We start from the raw sequence: 22,203 nt of genomic DNA on the forward strand, positions 1-22,203 counted from the left end.
AACCCAGACACTGCTGGTGGGAGCGTAATTGTACAACCATTTTGGAGAGTAATTTGGCAGGATCTAGCAAAACTGAAAAGGCACATCTCTTCAACTCAGTAATTCCATTTATGGACGTATTTGCTATGCATTACTATTCGGGGCTCACAGAAACCTTGTTTGTGGTAGTGATGAATTAGGTATAATCTATATGCTCATCAGCAAGAGAAGGAATGAAAATAATGTTGTATTTTCTTACATTGAAACACTAGAAGCAGATTCATACATATCAGTAATGGCTAGATGTAAAAAAGTCATAAAGTAGAATGCAAAACTTTGTAAATTGAGAGAAAGATTCAAAAGTTTGGATATGGAAAGTAAAATAAAAATCATTATCACAGATAAAGCAACATTATATTGCTATGAATGTGCATATATGTCTGTATATATATACACATACATGTATATATATATGCTTCACAAATTTTGTGGCAAAATGGAATTAAAGATACTTATTTTGGTACAAAGAAATTTTGAAATCCATGCATGGTTTTATTATAATACACACTTTCCAGGAGCTCTTTGAAGACCCTCGTGTCTGTGTGCATCTAAGGTATACAAATGGGCTGCAAGGAACGAAAATTAATATCCATGAGGAAACAATAAACTTTAAATGGAATGACTTAATAATAAGATTTGATGGAAATATGACAATATGTTAATTGTCAATTTGAAATGATATGAGTCTGGATGTTATAGTTCTTTGCAATTTGTAGAATTTTTTGATTTCTTAAGAAAAATATAGGGGCTGGCATTGTGGCTCAGTGGGTTAAGCCACTGCTTACAACACTAGCATCCCATATCAGAGTGTCAGTTTAAGTCCCAGCCACTCTGCTTCCCATCCAGCTCCCTGCTAATCCCTGGGAAGGCAGCAAATGTGGCCCCTGCCACCCTTGTGGGAGACCCAGTTTGCTCTTGGCTTCCACCTAAACCATTGCCAGTCATTGTGGCCATATGGATAGTGAACAATTGGATGGAAGATCTCTTTCTGTCTCTCTCTCGCTGTGTCACTCTACCTTATAAATAAATGAATGAATAAATAAATAAATCTGTCAAAAGAAACATATAGAATGCCAAGTTCAAGGTGAGATAGCTTACAAATCAGATCATTGGTGTGATTAAATTGCCTGACAGCTCATTTTTACAGATCATGCCTATCTGGTTTTTTTCCAGCATTCATTCTATTCCTCACAACAGTGGCCTCGTAGAGGACCCTGTCCTCTGCACAGTGCATCTGCTTGTTGTTGGGATGAAGGGTGACAGCAGATGCCACTTCCCCTCTGGGTGATTCATCCAGTTTCAGCTTTCAGATGTAAACAAGTACAGGCTGTGGTTTCAAAAGCACCTGACGAAACCATCCGTCCTTTTGTAGTGTTAATTGGGATTAAGTATCTGGATACCCACATGCCCTCTCCTTGGGAGAGTGCGATTTTTGCCCTTGAAAAGAACAGTTGCAGTTTCTAAAATTAATAAACCCTGGATGGTAGGGTTGCAATCGGGAAAAAGGAAGGCTAAGCTTACTGGTTCCTTTGGTCTTAATTTCAGTTAGTAATAAGATCAGATGTAAGTGCCTTAGAACTCCAAAGCTAGACTTACTACACAGCAGGAAAAAGCCAGATGAAACCAGAGAGAGGAATCAATCGAGGTGCTGGTGGGTGAAGGGATTTGGGGCCCTTCCTTCACCCAGCAGAAACCAAAAGGTTTTTTGCACAGCAAGGGACCCCAAGAGGAGCCAGCTGAAAAAAAAAAAAAGAAAAGGGCAGGAGGATCTTCTTGAGTAGAGTAGGACAGATCTGTGGATGGTTTAGCCAAAAACAAAACCCATGAACACCCTACCGTTTATACCATAGACTGAAGTTATTCCTGGCACAAAGTCACATAGGACATAGGACATGGAACATAGGATGTATGGTGGGAAGTGTCACTGTTGGCCCTGGTGTGTCTTCCCCACTCCTCCAGCACCAGGTTATATATTTGAAGTGCCATGATGCAGGTACACTTGTAGTGCATCGTGTGAGCCAGGACCCTTTCCAGAGTCAAGTTGCTTAGGCATAAGCCTAAGCAAACTTCCAGTCACCCTAGTGAATACTGGGCACCCCAGTGACAGCTCCTGCTTACAGTGAGGAATGCCTGAAGCTGCAGGGGTGTCAGAAGTGTCTGTCAGACACCTGGCCCCCGAACCCTGCAGAGCCTCACCCAGCCTCTCCTCTCTTGTAAGAATTCTCTGCCCCTGCCCTGCTGGACCACCTGCACACTCCTAAGCATTCCTGTCTCCATGTCTTCTTCTTCTTCTTCTTTTTTTTGACAGGCAGAGTTAGACAGTGAGAGAGAGAGAGACAGAGAAAAAGGTCTTCCTTCTGTTGGTTCACCCCCCAGATGGCCGCTACTGCTGGCACGCTGCACTGATCCGAAGCCAGGAGCCAGGTGCTTCCTCCTGGTCTCCCATGCGGGTACAGGACCCAAGCACTTGGGCCATCCTCCACTGCCTTCCTGGGCCACAGCAGAGAGCTGGACTGGAAGAAGAGCAACCGGGATAGTACCGGCGCCCCAGCCGGGACTAGAACCCGGAGTACTGGTGCTGCAGGCAGAGGATTAGCCTCGTGAGCCGCGGCGCTGGCCTCCATGTCTTCTTGCTTCCTGCCTTCCCCCTACCTGGTGCAGTTTCTTCCTCTGTCTCATCTATTTGAAAATGACTCATCTTCCCAGGCCCAGTTTTACCTGCTCATTCCAGCTTTACCCAGCTTTTGCCTCCTGGACCTTGGCCATCTATCACTGGGCCAAGCCCTGAGCTTTGGTTAGTAGATGTTCCGTAAATATTGATTGAGTCTGAAAGACGGAGACAACTGGGCCACTGGCAGCTGGCAGAGAAGGACAGTACGGCCCTGACCAACTCAATATGCCAGCTTGTGCTATAAAGAACATCTAGAACAGCTGTTGTCCATTAGAAGTATAACATGAGCCATATATGTGTACATATATCTCACTTTAAATTTCTAGTAGCTATACTTAAGAACTATTCATTTTAATGACATTTAATTCAAATTTTAAAATTATTAACATATTTTTTTTTTCATGCTAAACCTTTGAATGTGCTTACTTCCCCATCCAGTAGCCACATTTCAAGTACTCAGCACTGCATGTGGCTAGTGGCTGGCTACTGTATTGCACTACAGACGTATATATGTATCTATTGTTCAGATCACCTTTCATTATGCTGTATAGAATTCTTCACCTCCCTTTCAGAGTTTTTAAAAATTGTCCTGAACAACATGAGTCTTCAGGAAACACCCCTGTGCAGTATGTATGACGGGAATAAAGGGGACTCAAGTAACTCCATAATTTTGTTGCTTACATGTCTCTTTCAGAAAGAGTCTCATTTATTCATTCCACAAATGTACCAAGTGCACAAGCACTGGATTTATTAAACATACAGTAAGGAAGTCTGAGTATTTACCATATGTTAGCTACTGTATTGGGCCCACAGGATGCAACAGATAACGAGAGACAAAAAGACTCCAATAGGAGATGTTGTTGACCTAGCTCCAGAACTCTTTTAAAAATCTTGCATAACTAAAACTGTACCCATTAAATAACAGCTCCCATTTTACCTTCGAAGCTTCCTGCCCTTAGTAACCACCATTCTACTTTTTGTCTCTTTTGAATTTGGCATACAGTGTTTGTCTTTGTGTGGCTAGCTAATCTTACTTAACGTAATGTCCCCAAGGGTTGTCCATGTGGTAGCCTGTGTCAGAATTCCCTTCCTTCCTGAATGTTATTCTGTTGCATGTCCATCCCCTACTTTGTTTATCATGCACCTATCATCAGACGTTTGGTTACTTTTACCTTTTGGGTCTTATAAAAATGGGAAATGCATGCAGTTTTAATAGTGTGGTCAGGGAAGGTATGGTAGTCTGAATTTTTGTTTGTCAGGATTCTCTGCCTCTCTCCACAGGATTATCTTTCAGGTTCATCTTTCTTTTTAAAAGATTTATTTTAGTTATATAAAGACAGAGTGACAGAGAGCAGGAAGAAACAGAAAACAAGATCTTCCATCTGTTGGTTCACTTCCCAAATGGCTGCAATGTCTGGGGATGGACTGGGCCAAAGCCAGGAGTCTAGAACTCCATCTAGGTCTCCTACATGGGTGACAAGGGCCCAAGTACTGGGTTATCACACACTGCCTTCCCAAGCACATTAGTAGGGAGCTAGATAGGAAGAGAAACAGCTGGGACTTGAACCAGTGCTGGTTCTGATATGGAGTGTCATGTTTGCAGGCAGTGGCTTAACCCACTGTGCCACAGTGCCAGTCCCAGGCTCATCGCTTTGAAGTCAGACATGGCCATGTGACTTCACATTGGTCAATGGAATATGAACAGAGTGACAGAGCTTGCCCAGCCACCTCCTGCTTCACCCTGCTGTTTTACCTCTGCTACAGTCACTGAACAAAGTTGAGTTAATAGCTGCTCCACCAGACTGGGTTATGGGTTAGGAGCCAAGATGAGCAGATCTACTTTTGTATGTGTGTACTTGTAGTGTGACAGATCTGCTGGTAGTGAGAAATCATCCCTTGTTGTCTCGTGCCCCTGAGATTTGGGGCTTACTTGCGCTGCAGCATAATCCAGCTTGTGCTGATAGCAAGGGCCTCGCTGAGGAAGCAACATCTGAACAGAGACCTGAGGAGGTGAGGGAACCAGTCACAGAGCTATGCGGAGAAAGCAGGTTAAACACAGAGGAACAGCAAGTGTAGAGATGCAGAGGAGGAATTTGCTCAGTGCCTTCAAAGGTCAGGAAGGAAGCCAGATGTCTCAAGGCAGTGATGCAGATGGAGGTGTGTCGCTCCCCCTCTTCGTGGAGGAACGACACAGGACCCTGCGCTGTTCTTTCGTCTGCTCGGCCCTCCCCGGGTTTGCTGCTGGTTCTTCCCGGGTTGGCTATTATCCCTTCCACCTCCGTGGAAGGGCAGTTCCCCCTGGCCACATTCCCCACTTCCGCAGGGGAGCGGCACACCGCCGGCCGGCTTTCTCGGGGGCTGCACAGGTGTTCCTTCAGATAGATGTTCCCCATAGATGTTACTGGTGCATGCCGTCTCTCTCCTCCTTTATAGTCCTCCTCTGCCAATCCTAACTCGGCTGCCCACACGCCAAGTACGCTGCTCTCCTCCAATCAGGAGCAAGTCCTACAGTTTATTAGCTGAACTGGAGGCAGCTGTGTAGAAGCTGTTTACTTCTCTCCCAGCGCCATATTGTGGGAGAGCAGATGCATAGAATAAGTCTTAATTCCAGTAACTCAGTCCAGTCCGGGCCGCTCCCCACAGAGGTGAGCACCAGACTTCCATGGCGCCTCCAGGGCTGGGCAGCGGGAAGTCAGACTTTGTCATCTCGTGACCATGTTCACTGCGCCTTGCCTCCAGAGAATGTGATGTGGTGCAAGAGTGAGAGGGACAGACGAGGACGTGAAGGAAAAGCAAGTGAGGTCTGGAGCCAGAAAATGCAGCCTAGCAGGGCACAGCCCCGCATTCACAGGATGCAGCCCCAAATGCGCTTAAATGGGAGTGTCACCCAAGGAAGCCTGCCCAGGGCGCTGTGAGGCCTTGGAAGTCTGAATCCTGGCCAGGGGTGAGCGATGCATCCAAAGGGTGCTGGTAGACAACTGTTGATGAGCAAGACATGCCCCTACCACCCATTCACCTTGTTCTCATGCCATGACTTTACTTTAAAGCCACACAAAACCCCAGGAGCCTCCACAGACAATCCAAGGCAGCAGGGCCTGGGGACTTAGGACTGTGCCACGCAGTGCCCTGGGAAAGGGGCAGCTTCCCAACTAGGAGGCATCAGAGGATCCCAGAATGAGCCTTATGTTTCTTCTTTCCTTAAATCCTGGTACTTGACCTTGACATTTTTTTCCCCTATATTTTACTAAGTCTTAGATTTCATTTGGCTCAGTACAGCCTTGAAACCACAGACAGATCCTCCTAATGAGCCGCTGCTAGAGAAACTCTGGACAAATAGGTGGGGGCGGCTCTTGATGCAGATGCAGATGGAGACAGAATGCTAAATATCGAATCCATTTAGCAGCAACTTGTTAAAGTTGAAGGATAAAATCCTGCTGTGCATTTATCAACCACAGAAGTAGCCATGGAAAGTTCTCCGGGAAAAAAACCCCCATTTGGCATCTGGGTTTCTGAATGCTAATGTAGTGCTTCCAGAACACACCCATGCATCTCGTATGATCCATGCTGATTGTCTTGGATTATTGAATACACATGAGCATCTATAACTCTTAAAGATATATAAATATATATATATATATAGGCTTATAAGATCCTCAAACATCTATATGTTATCTCTCTTCATTTTGGCCAAGAGAAAATTTAACATATGTACCCTCTGTTAAATAAGTTATTTTGAAACAATGCGTGCAAAAGTATTGTGATTATTAAAGCCCTTCCTTTTTTTTTTTTTTTTTTATTAGCCAGGCAGAGTTAGACAGTGAGAGAGAGAGAGACACAGAGACAGAGAGAAGGTCTTCCTTCCGTTGGTTCACTCCCCAAATGGCCATCATGGCCTACGCGCCGCACCGATCCGAAGCCAGGAGCCAGGTGCTTCTTCCTGGTCTCCCATGCAGGTGCAGGACCCAAGCACTTGGGCCATCCTCCACTGCCTTCCCGGGGCCACAGCAGAGAGCTAGACTGGAAGAGGAGCAACCAGGACTAGAACTTGGCACCCATATGGGATGCTGGTACCGCAGGTAGAGGATTAACCAAGTGAGCCATGGCGCCGACCCCTGTCTTCCTTTTCTTCTTGTCAGTTCCTAAAGAAATCTTACTCATGATAGGAAGAATATTGAAATAAAAAGGGAAGACAATGCCAGAATTACTGGGGCTGGGGCCCCTCCTGAGAGCCAGAAAAGCCATCTGCAGGTCTGAGAAAAAAAGAATGGATAATATGAATGGGCGCCAGTGAGAAGGGTGTTGGGTAGGGAATGGGGATCAATAGCAAAGTTGCCTTGGAGAACTCAAGGCCAAGCAATATGTTACAGTGCAGTGGGATTCAGCATTGGCTTCCCACTTCCTCCAATATCCATCCTTTGAAAACTCTTATTCCTCTTTAGGGTATGGGTGGGAAGATAGGGATACTTCAGGCATTTTGAGGAATTCTTTGTAGTATGGGAGTGTCCTGGACATTGTAGGCTGTTTATATCCTTGATCCCACTCATTTAATGCAAGTAGCACTTTGCAGTCACATCAGTGTGCTTAGAGTCTCTCCAGAGTAGACCTTGCTGTCCCCAGTTGAGAGCCCCACAGGTTTGGGGTATATCCCAGGTGGAAGATGCACCACTGAGCAGGAACTGACCAAGTTGCCACCATCCGCCCCACACGTGGGTACATCAGGAGAGAAATGGCAATCTTCATTTGCTAGGAAAGGAACAGAGACATCCAAAGGCCACACCAGCCACCTGGTTAGAGAGAAAGCTTTGTAGTTGGTGGCAAAGCAGAATTTAAAAGGAAATCAAAGAGTGGAATGGACTGGAGGCAGTGTTCTTTCAAAGACCTGACATAGTAAGTGACTCAGCCCGTCTGTCATTGTTCTTCTGAAGGGTGAGGGGCTGTTCCTTTGAAGATGAGTTGCAGTCTGCTTGACATTTGCGTGGAAAATATGGGAGACAGGCTAGCTTTTTTAGGCTCTTTTGTAGACACTGAATTTCAAAAACCAAAATTAAATGAAACGAAAAATGAAACTCAGGTGAAAATGTAAAGTACTGTATATCAAAGTGTGTTGACAGCCACTTACTGGGTGCCTGTCGTGCTACTAGGAGTGGTGTTCCGTACAAATGACTGCGTTGGCGGTAGGGGACACTTCCAGGATTCCCCACCTTTCCCAGGCTTGCGGGGAATCCCCTGCTGTCTCCACCCTTCCCGTTGACACTGCTCAGTACCCATCTTCCTGCCTTCTCACCTGGCACCAGGTCATCTCCAGGGAAGAAGGTGCAAGGGACAGCTCTTGTTGCCATTGTAGGACCCCTGATTTTCCCCGTCCCCCTTGGATCCTCTAACCTCAGTGGCAATACCCTTGGCAGACAAGTACGATTTACCAAGTCCTGGGCTTATGCTTTGCTTGTGATTGTTGTAATATTAAAGTGGGTCACCAAGGGCAGGCATTGTGGCGTATCAGGTAAAGCCACTGTCTGTGACACCGGCATCCCATTTTGGCGCTGGTTCAATTCAGAGCTGCTCACATCTGATCCAGCTCCCTGCTAATGTGCCTCGGAAAGCAGCATAAAATGGGCCAAATGCTTGGGCCCCTGCACCAATGTATGAGAACTGGAAGAAGCTCCTGGCTCTTGGGTTCAGCCTGGCTCCAGATGTTGCAGCCATCTAGGGAATGAACCAGCAGGTGGAAAATTGATCTCTCTCCTTCTTTATAGCTCTGAATTTCAAATAAACAAAGCCAGCAGAGAGCTGGATCAGAAGTGGAGCAGCCGGGACTCAAACTGGCGCCCATGTGGGATGCCAGCACTGGAGGTGGTAGCTTTACCTGCTACACTGCTGCACCAGCCTCACCAAAGGACATTTTAACAATTATCCTTCTAAAGTTTGTTTTAAAAAATTTTTAAAGATTTATTTGAAAAGCAGAGATGGAGAGAGACAGACAGAGAGGCTCTTCCATCTGCTGGTTCACAGCCAGGGCTAGGCAAGGCCGAAGCTAGGAGCTAGAGCCTCATTCAGGTCTCTCATGTGGGGTCAGGGGCCCAAAGAATTGGACCATCTTCCACTGCATTCCCAGGCACATTTATCAGGGAGCTGGATCTGAAGTGGAGCAGCCAAGACTCGAACCGACACCCATATGGAATGCCAGCATTGTGGTTGGAGGCTTAATCCTCTGTGCCACAATACTGGCCCCTTAAATTTTTTTAAAACCATCTTGAACTCATGGAAAACTTATAATTGTAGTACAAAGAACTATTTTTTAAAATTAACTATTTGAGGCTGGCGCCGCGGCTCACTAGGCTAATCCTCCGCCTTGCGGCGCCGGCACACCAGGTTCTAGTCCCGGTCAGGGTGCCGGATTCTGTCCCGGTTGCCCCTCTTCCAGGCCAGCTCTCTGTTGTGGCCAGGGAGTGCAGTGGAGGATGGCCCAAGTCCTTGGGCCCTGCACCCCATGGGAGACCAGAAGCACCTGGCTCCTGCCATCGGATCAGCGCGGTGCGCTGGCCACGGCGGCCATTGGAGGGTGAACCAACGGCAAAGGAAGACCTTTCTCTCTGTCTCTCTCTCACTGTCCACTCTGCCTGTCAAAAAAAAAAAAAAAAAGAAAAAAAATTAACTATTTGAAAGTGGCCAACCTGATACCCATTATCCCTGATTCCCCACTGACAAGGACATTCTCCCCAATAATATGCGTTTTGGCAAAAGGATCTGGTTCCAAATCACCTGTTGTGTTTAGTGGCCCTGTCTCTTTTTAGTCTCCTTCAGTCTAGAGTAGTTGCTCAGTCTTCCCTTGGCTTTTCATGAACTTGGCATTTCCAAAGAGTTGGGCCAGGAACCCTTCCTCTCTGTTTTTCTGACATTGGGACCAGAAAGAAGCCAGTGTCTGCCTCCTTCCACCCATCCAGTAAGGTTCAGTCCAGCTGAACCTGTGTTGTTGGTAGGAATTCAGGTAGGAGACCTGGGCATAGCCGGGTCAAGGAGAGCTTCTTTACCTTTGCTTTTTATGAAAAAATGATTGTGGGGCCTGGAAACTACTGCAATGGAAATGCCATCTCTCTTATTGGAGTCTAAAGAGCATGTTCCCTGTTGCCACTCTGAGTTCTCACCCTCCTCCTGCTCAAGTCCGGGGCTCAGGCTGCTGAAGTTAATACAGAGAGTGGCAGCGGAGGACTGGAACCCTCTGGGGTTCCCCAGGTTGCTGCTTCTTCCCCTTTGATCTTTGTGTATGACTTCCTCCTTGTTCCCGTGATACCTGATTGCTGGTCTTTCAGAAAAAGATTGCAAGTAGCTGTCTCCAAAGAGGTATTCCTCGCTAATTCTGCTCCATGCTGATCCCTCCTTTACTCTGCATTTGTCCAGGGAGTCCTCAGTAGCCCACTTATATTTATTACATTATTGTTTGGCAGTAAAGTCTGGTGATTGTTTTTAATTTGTTTGATGTCTAGAAGTAGGCAGATACTTTAAAAAGTTTATGAAAAATGGAATTAAAAAATAAAATAGGAGCAGGCGTTGTGGTATAGCAGTTAAGTTGCCACTTGGGACACCCGCATCCTATATGGGAGTTCCTGGGATCAAGTCCCGCCTCTGTTTTCAATCCAGCTTCCTGATGATGTGCACTCTGGGAGGCAGCAGATGATGACTCAAGTAGGTAGGTCCCTGCAACCCACATGGAAAACTTGGGTTGAGTTTGGGCTCCTGGCTTTAGCCTGGCCCAGCCCCAGCTGTTGTGGGCATTTGGGGAATGAATCAGTGAATCTGAATGGAAGATTTCTTTCTCTCTCTCTCTCCCTCTCTCTCTCTGCCTTTCAAATAAAAATAAATAGACTTTGAAAATAATGCATATTTTCCATGAGCTTTTTCAAGAGTGCTAGTATGCCACCTCTTTTTAGGTAGGGTCCAGGTAGCTCAGGTAAGGGACTGGTCTTCAGCATCCCTCTGTTGCAGCAACACGTGATGAGTTGCCTTAATGTCCGCTTTCTCTAAATGTGAACTTCTCTAAATGTGAATACCTGTCCATGTGTGAGCCTTGTGTGTCTCTCAGGAACATGTCTACATGCTTTGCAGATGTGCTAGTGTTTTGGCTTATCTATTTCTCTGATCCTTATATTACCATAGACATTTCCAGAAAAGAGAGCATTTAGTAAAACCCTTGTTTTAAAGGTAAGAAAGCTGAAAGCCAGAAAGGTCGTGTGAAATCACGGTGACATATCCAGCAGAAAAGCAAAACTAGTGCCCAAGTCAAAATTCCGCCTCTTCTTCTAAAGCTCCACCCACTCCGTCAGGTACCATCCATCATTAGAAAGAATGAGTGTTTTTATTGTAGCTACTAATTGGGTTAGCTGGAACAGCAAATTGTCAAACATACTGATTTATAAAAGCTTGTATCAGAGCACAAAAAGGAAAATGTAATATTTAGATTTAAAGACTAAAATCAACCTAAATGTCCATTAACTGATATGACTAGATACAGAAGATAAGGTATAAATATTACTTAGCTATAGAAAAGAATAAAATCCTGACATTTGCAACAAAATGGATGGAACCAGAGATCATTATGCTAAGTGAAATAAACCTGACCTAGGAAGACAAATGTCACATGTTTTCTCTTATTTGAGGAAGATAATATCTATAGAGAGTATAAATATTGTGTGAATATCACTTAATTCAGTATATAGTTATAAATACTGCTTCACTGAATCATACCATATACATGACGACATGCCCTTCTTTTCCCGTGTTGTGATCATTATCATGAATCCTCACTTTGTGATATTAATATCTGTTTTAAAGAAAAAATAGGGAGCAGGGGCCGGCACTGTGGTGCAGCAGGTCAACACCCTGGCCTGAAGTGCTGGCATCCCATATGGGTGCCGGTTTGAGACCCAGCTGCTCCACTTCTGATCCAGCTCTCTGCTATGGCTTGGGAAAGCAGTAGAAGATGGCCCAAGTCCTTGGACCTCTGCACTGCATGGGAGACCCAGAGGAAGCTCTTGGCTTCTGGCTTTGGATGGGTGCAACTCCGGTTGTTGTGGCCAATTGAGGAGTGAACCATTGGATGAAAGACCTCTCCTCTCTCTCTCTTTCTCTCTCTCTCTGCCTCTCCTCTCCTCTCTCTGTGTAACTATGACTTTCAAATAAATAAATAAATCTTTAAAAAAAAAAAAGTAGGGGATGGCACTGTGGCATAGTGGGTAAAGCCTCCACCTGCAATGTTGGCATCCCATATAGGTGCCAGTTCGAGACCCAGTTGCTCCACTTCCGATCTCTATCCCTGCTAATGTGCCTGAGAGGGCAGCGGAAGATGGTCCAAATCCTTGGGCCCCGGCACCCATGTGGGAGATCAGGAAGAAGTTCCTGGCTTCTGACTTTGGCCTGGCCCAGCCCTGGCTGTTCTGGCCATTTGAGGAGTGAAGCAGCAGATGGAAAATCTCTCTCCCTCTCTCTGTCTCTTCCTCTCCCTATGTAACTTTGACTTTCAAATAAATAAATCTTTTTTAAAGTTTTATAGAGATGTAATATCTATATAAGAAGAGAATGTAGCAAAATGTTAAATTAAATTTTTAAGTTTATTTATTTAAGAGGCAGAGAGAGATAAACAGTCAGTCACAGTCAGAGCTTCCTTCCACTGGTTCACTCCCCAAGTGACCCTGACAGCTGAGGCTGGGCCAGGTTGTAGCTAGGAGCCAGGAACTCAATCCAGGTCTCCTCTGCAGGTGGCAGAGCCCACCAGTGGCTGGAGTCATCACCACTCCTTCCTGGGTACGCATTAGCAGGAAGCTGGAGTAAGGAGCCAGGGGCAAGAACTGAACCCAGGTGCTCTGACTGGGATGTGGGCATCTGAACCACGAAGCGAAATGTCTGCTTCTCAAGTGTAAATTTGTAGCTATAGAAGAAATTCCGCAAGTTAGGTGGTTCAGAGTAATTATTTATAAAAATGTTTCCTTGGACACTCTGCTCAGAAAGTCCTGACTATCAAAAGACTTAAGAGATTCCTTCTGTTAGGAATTAGGGTGCCCTGAGAGGTTCACAAAGGCAGACGAGGGATGAGCATTGGATGTCAGCTCTGGTTCCTTCACTGTCTGTCATAAGTCACTTAGTTTGTTATTCCCCCTTTAAGAAAATGCAACGATGAGGATTTTCATCTAGTCCAGGGCAGACATGGTGGCACAGTGGGTTAAGCTGCTGCTTGAGATGCGGGCATCCCAAATTGGAGTGCCTGGTTTGATTCCCGGCTACTCTACTTCCAGTCTAGCTCCCTGCTAATGTGTCTGTGTCTGCCTTTTTAAGTTTTTGTGTTTTTCTTTGTGTACAAAAACTAATGTGTCTGGTAAAGCAGATGATGGCTCAGGTAGTTGAGTTCCTGCACCCTTGTGGGAGGCCCTGATGGAGTTCTTGGCTTCTGGCTTCTGGCTGGTCCAGCCCTGACTGTTGCCAGCCATTTGAGGAGCAAACCAGCAAACAGAAGATCCTTCTCTCTTTCTCTGTCACGCTCCCTTTCAAATAAAAAATAATCTTTTTTTTTTTTTAACAAGGAAATAGTCTATAGGACCATTGTTGGGAGTCAAGAAAGAAAATGTTTGAACTGTAAATGTTATTTAAATTACCTGTTTGTTGTTCCATGGACCCCTTTGGCATCAGATGAAGCCTGCTGACCCTTTCTCAGAATAAAATTTAAAAATGCATAGAGCAAATATGCATAGGATATTCTATTCCCAAGAAAAATACTGAAATGTAATTACTAATATTTTAAAAATAAGTATGTGATATTGTAATAAATATATGCTTTTTAATTAATGCTTAAATAAGAAGTTCTAGTATCAGGACTAATAACTATGGTAAGTTCAGAATAGAGTGTCTTAGTCTGCTCTGTCATGACAAAATATTGTAGATGGGGTGGCTTAACCAACAGAAATTTGTTTTCCTGCAATTTTGGAGTCTAGAAGTCCAAGGTCAACTCTTTTCCTGGCTTGCAGATGGCTGCCTTCTCTCTGTTTTCACCTGTTTTCCTTGATGTTTGTACATAGGTCTCTCTCCCTTGTCTTATAAGGTCACCAATCTTATTGGTGTAGGATCCCACCCTTGTGATCTCATTAATGTGATTAGCTCCTTAAGGCTCTCTTTCCAGATACAGTCCTTTGGGGGTTAGGGCTTCAACACATGGGTTTTGTCTTTGTCACATACATGATAATATGGTATAAACAGAGCTGTCGTCTACTGGTGACAGAGTTACAGGCACAGTTGCTAATGTAGCTGGTTTGTTGTCTGCATTCATCACTGAGGAAAAAGGTAGAGGTAAGAGAAAAGAAAGGTTTGACTTTTTCCCATCCAAGTTCACAGCCACTCTGGAATTCTATAGAGGGACCCCTGGTGAAAGACCCCTGATGCATGCAAGTAAGATGGTCTTGTTGGGAACAGATTCTGGAGTCAGCTGATTCTGTGTATTGCTAGGTCCCCTGTGTGTTGAAATGAAAAGAGTCATCATCTGTTTTTGGCTTGTTTTCTTTTCTCTCTCTCTCTCTCTCTCTCTTTTTTTTTTTTTTTTTTTTGACAGGCAGAGATAGTGAGAGAGAGAGACAGAGACAGAGAGAAAGGTCTTCCTTTTCCGTTGTTCACCCCCCAAATGGCTGTTATGGCTGGTGCACGGCGGCCGGTGCACCGCGCCAATCCAAAGCCAGCAGCCATGTACTTCTTCCTGGTCTCCCGTGCAGGTGCAGGGCCCAAGCACTTGGGCCATCCTCCACTGCCTTCCCAGGCCACAGCAGAGAGCTGGACTGGAAGAGGAGCAACCGGGACAGAATCCTGTGCCCCAACTGGGACTAGAACCCGGGGTGCCGGCACCACAGGCGGAGGATTAGCCTAGTGAGCCACGGGGCCGGCCTCTTTTTTCTCTTTTTAAGATTTATTTATTTGAAAGGGAATTAGAGAATTAGAGAGACAGAGAGATTGAGAGAGAGAAACCTTCCATTTGCTGGTTCACTTCCCCAAATAACTGCAAGGGCTGGCTTGGCCTGGACCAGGTGGAAGCCAGGAGTCTGGAACTTCTGCCAGGTCTCCCATGTGGGTGTCAGGGATCCATGCACTTGGGCCATCTTCCACGGCTTTTCCAGGTGCATTAGCAGGGAGCTGGATCTGAAGTGGAGTACCTGGGACTTGAACCAGCTCTCATATGGGGTAACAGTCTCACGAGTGGCAGCTTAACCCACTGGGCCACAGCACTGGCCCCTTGGCTTATTTTCCGATGTTTTTGATTATGTGTTCAACTATTGGAATGTGTTTTGTCTTGCAGAGACTGATAACCTAAATACTGAACCAAAGGACTCCTGGACCTCTGAGAACTTCTGGCTCAATTCTTCTGTGAAGCGCCAATCAGAAACTGAGGAAGAAGATGATGGACTTCGGAAGTCCTTGGATACATTCTATGAAGCCTTTGGCTGTCTGCAGCCAGCCTCTGGGAATCCCCTCTCTGCACGGGTCTGCCAGTGCCTGTCTGAGAAAATCACTGAACTGAGGGGCCAGGAGAGCCGAGAGTATGCCCTCCGCAGTTTCCAGATGGCCCGGGTTGTCCTCAGCCGGGATGGCTGCTCCATCTTACAGAGACATGCCAGGGACACCCACTTCTACCCGCTGGGAGATAGAAGTGCGTCTCTGGATGATGAAAAGCCAATCCCAGGACTTTCAAAAGATATCATTCATTTCCTCTTGCAGCAGAACGTATTGAAAGAGCCGTAGCTGGTGCCTGGAGAGCGGTGCTGTGGCCAGTGCTCCTGCTGGCCCCAGATCCCCCCAGGTGAATCGCCAGTTCTGTGTGCCCAGCTTCCTGCTAAGTGCTTTCAAGGCTGGCACCAGAGAGCTGATCCTGAAGTCAGCCATCCCACAGGGAGAGCCAGCACGGCCTGTGCATTCTGTATCCCTGTGACCACCTCACCTCCAAGTCCATCTGTCTACCCTCCTTGGCCAAAGCCGCTGACTGACTTGATTCGTTGTCCTAAACCAGGAAGGTGGGATTCCTGTTCTAGCATTCCCTCCTCTTTGGATCAAAGCTGGAACCTCATGGGAAACCACTGCTGTGCTTAGCGTATCCCTCTCCCCTTCCTCGCTCTCCCATTCACTTGCTAGTGTCCCCAGGAGCCTTTCCTGAACCAATCTCAAGTCTGTTTCTGGGAGGAGCCAGCCTAAGAGAGCAGGCTGCTGTGAGATGTGCCAAGCTCTCTGCTGAATCAAGTATAAGAATCATCCCAAGTTGTAAACAGAGACCATGTGATTGGGAACATATGTCCTAAAAAAAATATAAAGATTTAAATACAGTCCCCAGAAGTATGTCACACCTTAATCAGCCTGTGGCCTCCTCTCCAAAACCAGAATTCTGTTTTTAATACCAACTGAATGTGGAGGGAACATTTGGACCACCTAAAATAACTGCTAAAATTCAGAAGTTGTCTTAAAAAAAAAGAAGAAGAAGAAGTCTGTCTCCATCAGATTGCAAATGTGAAAGGCATGAAGAAAACAAATGTGCGCCACTCACCGAAGCAGGGACAAACACACCTCTGACCCACTAGGCTGATGCCACGCAGCTGTGTCAGTCTGTGGCTGGAGACTAAGGAACCTTTTGCCCAGGTTGGGTCCTCCTTCCTCTTGGTATTTTTGTCTTCTTCCTGCTGCCAGAACCCTCTGCCACTCTCTGAATGGTTGGCTTCTTATGCCTGCTCTGCCCTGGTCTCCAGCATCCTGTGCTCTGTTGGCAAATGCTTGCCCAGAACAGAGCCTCACTGCCGCCCACCCCTCTCCCCAGGCCTGAGCTCTGCCTTGCCAGGGAGGCTTTAAATAGCTGGTGCAGACCTGACCTGCAGATGCTCTGCTCTGCAGGTCTTGTCCTGGACCCCTGAGCGAGACTCTGTTGGTAGAATTACATCACCTGGCAGCAGGCTCTCTGAGACTGTCATTGGAACCCTTGTACTAATCCCTGCCTCAACAGTTCTTCAAATAAATTATATGGACAGAAAGGGTTATATGGTTTGGGGGAAACAGCAGAAGCTGGCAACTCTGTGCAATTAGACTTTGAGAAAATCAAAGTGAATTTAACGGGCAAAAGATTCCAAAAGCTTTTCAGAAAGTGGATTATGCAAATAGGTCACGCTAAAACTGTACGTTTTTAAAAATTCTGTAATAAAAAAATACCGTTTTTTATTTGTGTTTGAAAGGTAGAGAGAAAAAGACAGATACAGACAGAAGAGAGAAAGCTTCCATCCACTTGTTTACTTCCCAAATGTCCTTAACTGCCAGGGCTGGCCCTGGACTGAAGCCAGGAGCCAAGAATTCTGTCTGGGTCTCTCACATGGGTGATAGGGACCCAACCATTAGAAGCATCATCTGCTACCTCCAAGGAAGCTGGATTGGAGGTGGAGGAGCCAGGACTCAAACCAGGCACCCCAATATGAAGTGTGGGCATCCCAAACTGAGACTTAACTGCTGGGCCAAACTCCTGCCCTGAAAAATGGACATTGAGAGTGAGTGCACCATCCCACGAAGGTCCTGTGGGCACCCCTGCATGGAGAGAGAAGCCACTTAAAGTTAGGAATGACACTCAGACTTCAGCTCCGCAACGATCAGAGGTAAGAAACAGGGCTCCGGGCTGAAGTGCAGCGGCCCCGCTAGAAGGAAGCCTAACTGGTAGGAAATGAAAAGGACAGGTTTTTGAAGGGTTTGGAAGACAGTATTCCAGGTCTTCCCCTGTATTTTCTCTCTGGGCTTCTCCTACTTATGGCCCCCCAATAATCTTGAAACCAGTAGGACTGATGATCAGAACCCTGCAGGTTAACTCTAAAGGCTGCCAGTGTTATTGTTTTTTAATGTGAAGCATATTAATAGATGTCCTTGAAGAATGCTGTAGTTTTTAGTATTATTCAGTCACTGAAATATTTGCAATCAGTCTCCATGGCTACCAATAGCAGGAAACTGGGTTATTTTCTGCTGTTTTCAAGGGACCAAAAGAATGCAGGCTGTTTGAATCTCCCACGGTGGGAAGCAGCAGCTTCTATTTTGCAGTGGGATTTTGGTGTTGGAAATCTTGTAGCCCTCTTTAATATCCACGCAGGAGGAGCTCAGCACAGTGAGAGCAGTGCATTGAGAGGTCTAAAAGCCACAGTCACCTTAGGGTAGAAAGAGTGTGGTGTGTGTTTCCTTGCATCTGAGTAAGTGTCTGTGACAGGTCGGTACAAGATATTTGATTCCCTGCGATCTTGCTGTTTAATTTGATCTCCGTGAGGTTAGAATTACATTTTCCATTTATCTCTGTGAACCTTTAATAAAGACTAAGAGATAAAGGTCCTGAGGCTCTGGCCTTCAGCATTATTGTCTGATTCTACCCGAACGTGAATTCACCAACCTCTTATCACCCCACGAGCATTCTGCCTGGCGCGCGATAGCATCTGTGGCCTTTTTCAGACCTGCCGTGATCTCTGGGAGGGTAAGTTTATTTGCAGAAACATCAGAGCTCTAAAGAAGGGAGCAGCTGTACATAAATACTATAATGGCAAATGAATAGAAAAATGAACAAAGAGTACGAATTGGTATTTCATAGAAGAAATGCACATTGTCGATAAATATGAACAGCTGCTCGGCCTGTCGTAAAGAAATGGAGTGTTTAAAAAGTCTCACTATTTTAAAATGTACATGGTTGGCAAAGAATTGAAAAGTTCAATCCTATCTCATGTCAACAAAGATATGGGGACATGGAAGTATGTAATTACCTTTGTAATTAAATAATGAGAAGTCTTCAGAAAATTCATGGAAAATGCATATTATGGAAAAGCTATGCACAGCTTTAAAGTTTTATTTTGCCCTAAAATAAACTCATCTTTGAATTCCATTTTCCACAAACTTTTTTGAAGCACCCTCATAAACAGCTGAAAAATTAGGAATACAGTGTTGATCTCATCACCCTCCACCCATGCTTCTCATTGCCCACATGAGACCTTCTTAGGCAGCATATTATAAGGTGGAATCATTGAGTGCTTACTCAATGTCAGCCGTGAAACATCAGTAGTGGACCCATCAAGCAGATAAGTGAGCCAAAGCAGAGTGCTGATAGGCAGTAGAGGTGGTGCCAGAACTCATTCTTAACTCCCTGGTCCAGGATTCTGTCCATCTTCCCACCTCACCATTCCATTTGCAGCTCCTGTCTGGAAGATTCCTTCCTGAGAAAGGCTTTTCTTTTTTCTTTTTTAAGATTTTATTTATTTGAGAGGTAGAGTTACAGACAGTGAAAGCGAGAGACAGAGAGAAAGGTCTTCCTTCCGTTGGTTCACTCCCCAAATGGGCTGAGCTGCGCCTATCCGAAGCCAGGAGCCAGGTGCTTCTTCCTGGTCTCCCTTGCGGGTGCAGAGGCCCAAGGACTTAAGCCATCTTCTACTGCTTTCCCAGGCCATAGCAGAGAGCTGGATTGGGAGAGGAGCCGCTGGGACTTGAACTGGCGCCCATATGGGATGCTGGCGCCGCAGGCAGATGGTTAACCTTCTGTGCCATGGCGCCGGCCCTTAAAAGGCCGTTCTAGACTCCCCCTCACCTTCCCTTCACCTCCCACCAGTACCAAGAGGCACTCCTTTCTGTGTACTCCCATAGCACCGTTATCTTCACCCTGACAGCTTATTGCTCCACACAGGTGGGTTCCTGTAGTGCGTGGTTTGTGTCTCCATGCGTCTCCCATCCCACCCTCACCAATGGAATGTGAGCTGTGTCTTGTTCACCCACGACTGGCACACCGAGTCTGGAAAATGTCGATACTCGGACATTTATAGATTTTCCAGCAAGATATAGGAGGATGTCCTTATTTTTAAGAGATGTATACCAGAGGATTCAGAGGTAAAAATGTCTTAGTGTCCATAATTTAAAATATTTCATCAGAAGCAAAATGAAGCAGACATATGCTAAAGTTTTGTTTGCATATTGGTTTGTATATACACAAATAAAAGACACACCAGCTCGGTTTGGGCTGCATTGGGACTCAGAATACTTGTTCTTTTTCATCTCTCCTTTCCCATTCTCCTGGTCAGTTCCCAGTGCGTGGCTCTATCAGACTGTACTTTCTTCTCTTGGGGAAAATTGCCTTCCCTATCTCTCTGAGAACTCCGTGCTCATGAGCAAGTTCACATTCAGGGAAAGAACACGTTACTGAGATCTGAATGGCAGCCCCTTTGGGATGATGATTCTTCCTAGCAAATTTGCCTGTGGACCAGCGCCAGGCCTGTTTGCTTGTTTAAAACCATCTGGCTTTGTCCTCTCATTGCTTTGTTCTGAAATCCCTGAGAGCTGTGCATCAGAGCCAGTGGTTTTACCAGCAGCGGCGCTGAGAGCTCTCCACACCCCCCGGTAGTGCAGCCTTCCTGACTGCTGTCTCAGTGGGCGGTGGATTCAGGGGAGACACAAGAGTTAGCATCCCTGCCCAATGTTATTGTCTTCTCCACTTCCTTCAGCATCTGCAGCTTAATGCTGGATGCCTTGAGCACACTTTATTAGTTCATGAGCTAGTAATTCATGTGTATTCAGACCATGAAAGTTTCCCCAGTGCTTTGGCAAGCACACTCTTGTGTTCCTGATTGATGTTGGCTGCATTGATTCCAGAAGGCGGGACCCTTTGGAGGTCAGGTGTGCAGCTGTCAGATGCTCTGGTTAGAGTCCCTGACAACTAGGGTGCAGTCATGCCTAATGCTGCCCCAATTTTCACACCTCCCCCCACAGCCCTGTACCCTCCCTCAGTCCTCTCTGTCAGTTTTCTCTTCCTTTTTTTTTAAAAATCATATATGAGAGAATCTTTAAAAGGTTCATAGGAAATACACATGATGATGAATGCATAGATTTCAATCTTTTTTCAACAAAGTAAATTTGTCTTTTAATTCTGTTTCTACAAACTTTTTGAAGTACACTTGTATTTCTAGGTCCTTTTTATCTGTATTTTATTTTTAAAATGTGATTTTATTTATTTTAGAGGCAGAGTTACTGAGAGATAGGGAGAGGCAGAGAGAGAGAGAGAGAGAGAGAGAGAGAGATCATCCATCTACTGATTCACTCTCCAAATAGCCACAACAGCCAGGACTGGGTCAGGCCAAAGCCAGGAGCTTCATCAAGGTCTCCCACATGGGTACAGGAGCCCAAGCACTTAGGCCATTCTCTGCTGCTTTCCCAGGTGCATTAACAGGAAGCTGGATCAGAAGTAGAGCAGCCAAGCCTTGAACCAGTGCCCATAGGCAGATAGGGGCTTAAGCTGCTGCCTAATTGCACTAGCCCTCTTTTATCTTTAGAAAAAAATGCATATAGATACACACAGTGAACCAAGAAGAAATTTATTTCATCATAGTTCCCTTATTTTTTTAAGTTACTGAGTTAAAATTTTTATTTATTTTATTTTATTTGAAAGGTAGAAGGGAGAGAGATTGAGAGCGAGAGGAGTCTTCCATCTGCTGATTCATTCCCAAATGTCTGCAACAGCCAGGTTTGGGTCAGGCCGAAGCCGGGAGCTCCATCAAGGGCTCCCACCTGGGTGGCAGGGATCCAAGTACTTGAGCCATCATCCGCTGTCTTCCAGGATATGCATTAGTAGAAGGCTGGATGGGAAGTGGAGGCGCCTGGATTCGAACCAGGCTCTCCATGATGGAGTGTGGGCATCCCAAGCAGCATCTTAACGGCTGTGCCAAATGCCTGCCCTAATCATAATTCACTTCTGTCCAGCTCTTCCTCTTCTCTTTGCACTCATCTTCTGGACCCAGCAAATAGCTCAGACACAAGATGCTGGAGCTGGGAAACAGAGAAAACCTAGGTTTGAGATGTGGCTCTCCCACTGCGCAGCCTCAGGCAAATCACCCAACCTCTCTGGTCCTGCAAACACTAGATAACTATGTCTCAGAGTCTTTCTGAGGCCCTCATGTGTTAATGACTGTTCAGTGTATGTGTAAGGGAAATGTGTCTGAAATGCCTTCTAACTTACAGTGTACAGTGACACTGATGGTGGCCTTACTTGTCCCAAGTTCACTAGAAAGCAAATTCATATTCAAATTCCTAAAGAAAGTAGAAAAAGAAAAATAAGATAAATCCAAACTAACCCAAAAGTAGGAAATAAGAGCTGAAATCAACCAAACTGAGAACAACAAAAATATGCAGAAAATTAAACTAAAAGCCAATTTTTCCAAAAAAATCAATAAAATTAATAAGCCATATGAATCATCAGTATCTGTACACAAATTTATGGTTACTTCAAAACTGCCTAGAACCAAGTGTGCACAGATGATTACAAGTACAGATGGAGAAATCTGAAGAGGATCTGTCCATATCAATGGCAACAGATTGGCTGTGATACCACAGTGCAGTTTTGCATAATAATATCATTAAGGGAAATGATTAAAAATTAACAGGATCTTTATTATTTTTTTAAGCTTTATTTATTTATTTGAAAGGCAGAGTTATAGAGA

At 45.5% G+C, this 22,203-nt stretch overlaps 2 protein-coding genes across 4 annotated transcripts in view; both read left to right on the forward strand.

The window, feature by feature from the left end:
- Positions 1-16,058, forward strand: part of SHLD1 (shieldin complex subunit 1) — a 120,833-nt gene extending 104,775 nt beyond the window's left edge. For all 3 annotated transcript variants that reach the window (XM_008256284.5, XM_089307257.1, XM_089307254.1), the window contains exon 3: positions 15,033-16,058. In XM_008256284.5, the coding sequence (XP_008254506.2) occupies positions 15,033-15,475 (443 nt within the window). In that variant the 3' untranslated portion in view covers positions 15,476-16,058. The remainder of the gene's footprint in view (positions 1-15,032) is intronic.
- The window catches only part of CHGB (chromogranin B), a 56,475-nt gene continuing 49,778 nt past the window's right edge, over positions 15,507-22,203 (forward strand). The window contains exon 1 of the mRNA XM_070052062.2: positions 15,507-17,355. The gene's annotated coding sequence lies outside the window, so the exon portion shown is untranslated. The remainder of the gene's footprint in view (positions 17,356-22,203) is intronic.

This window comes from Oryctolagus cuniculus, chromosome 11 (genome assembly GCF_051225735.1).
Source record: "Oryctolagus cuniculus isolate XC-2025 breed Fujian yellow rabbit chromosome 11, ASM5122573v1, whole genome shotgun sequence".
NCBI lineage: Eukaryota > Metazoa > Chordata > Mammalia > Lagomorpha > Leporidae > Oryctolagus > Oryctolagus cuniculus.